The sequence below is a fragment of the Tupaia chinensis genome, unplaced genomic scaffold (assembly GCF_000334495.1).
Source record: "Tupaia chinensis unplaced genomic scaffold, TupChi_1.0 Scaffold000332_1, whole genome shotgun sequence".
NCBI lineage: Eukaryota > Metazoa > Chordata > Mammalia > Scandentia > Tupaiidae > Tupaia > Tupaia belangeri.
In genome coordinates, this window is record NW_006159826.1 from 308,476 (window position 1) to 309,318 (window position 843).

The 843-nt window shown below is 66.1% G+C and overlaps 1 protein-coding gene across 1 annotated transcript in view; it reads right to left on the reverse strand.

The window, feature by feature from the left end:
* The window catches only part of GPC1 (glypican 1), a gene marked incomplete at its 5' end in the record, with an annotated part of 23,240 nt that overhangs the window by 1,522 nt on the left and 20,875 nt on the right, over positions 1-843 (reverse strand). Inside the window, 3 exon segments of the mRNA XM_027773213.1 lie at positions 1-51; positions 303-478; positions 593-726. Of these exon segments, the coding sequence (XP_027629014.1) occupies positions 1-51; positions 303-478; positions 593-726 (361 nt within the window).

Here is an 843-nt window from a genome sequence, read left to right on the forward strand (position 1 = left end):
AGAGGTCATCTGGGCAGCCGTCGCCACTGCCCGAGCCACTACCGTCGTCACCTGGGGAGGAGAGGGACTCTGGCAGGCCTGGCCCTACCTGGGAACCCTGTACTAGGTGACCCCGACCACAAGGTCCCCCCAAGTCCCTCAAAAACTTGACCTCACCAGAGGCCTGGAGACACTTCCTGGTCTGATGGGCATCTCTGTCTGCCGCCATGCCAGAAGGCACGGCTGTGGGTCCCACACCTAGTGCGCAGCCCGCCCCTTGGTCCCCCACCCAGGGCCCCACCCAGCCATGGGCCAGCCCTCACTGGCATCCTGGAAGTCCACGTCGTTGCCGCCATAAGCCCCGCGTAGCCGGTTGGTCATGACCTTGAGCTGCATGATCTGCTGCCGGACGGTCATGTCGGGCTTGGTAATGTCCACCTCCACTTCGGGGTTGTTAATCTGGCTGGCCAGCCCATCCCCCATCACCTCCGGCAGGTACCTGTGGTGAGTGCGCACAGCTGTGAAGGGGGCTGCCCTGCCAGAGTCCATGGGCCCCTGGGGCTGACGCCTCTGCCCAGCTGGCAGCGCCCAGCCTTGCTCACGCGGCACCTACCGGCCCTTGGCCATCCCATTCCAGCAGCGCTCGTCACTGGCAGGGCTTGTGGCCATCTTCTCATTGCACAGCGTCCCCGGGAGGCTGACCCAGAAGTCCTGGATGTCGCGCAGCTGGGCCTTGGCCTCGGACACCTGCCAGACAGCAGTCAGGCCCCGGCTGCCCCCATGTCCCCACTGGGGAGTGGCACAGCCTGCCCGGTGCTGCCTCACTCACCAGCCTCTCCAGCGTGCCTGTGGCTGGGGTCTCCC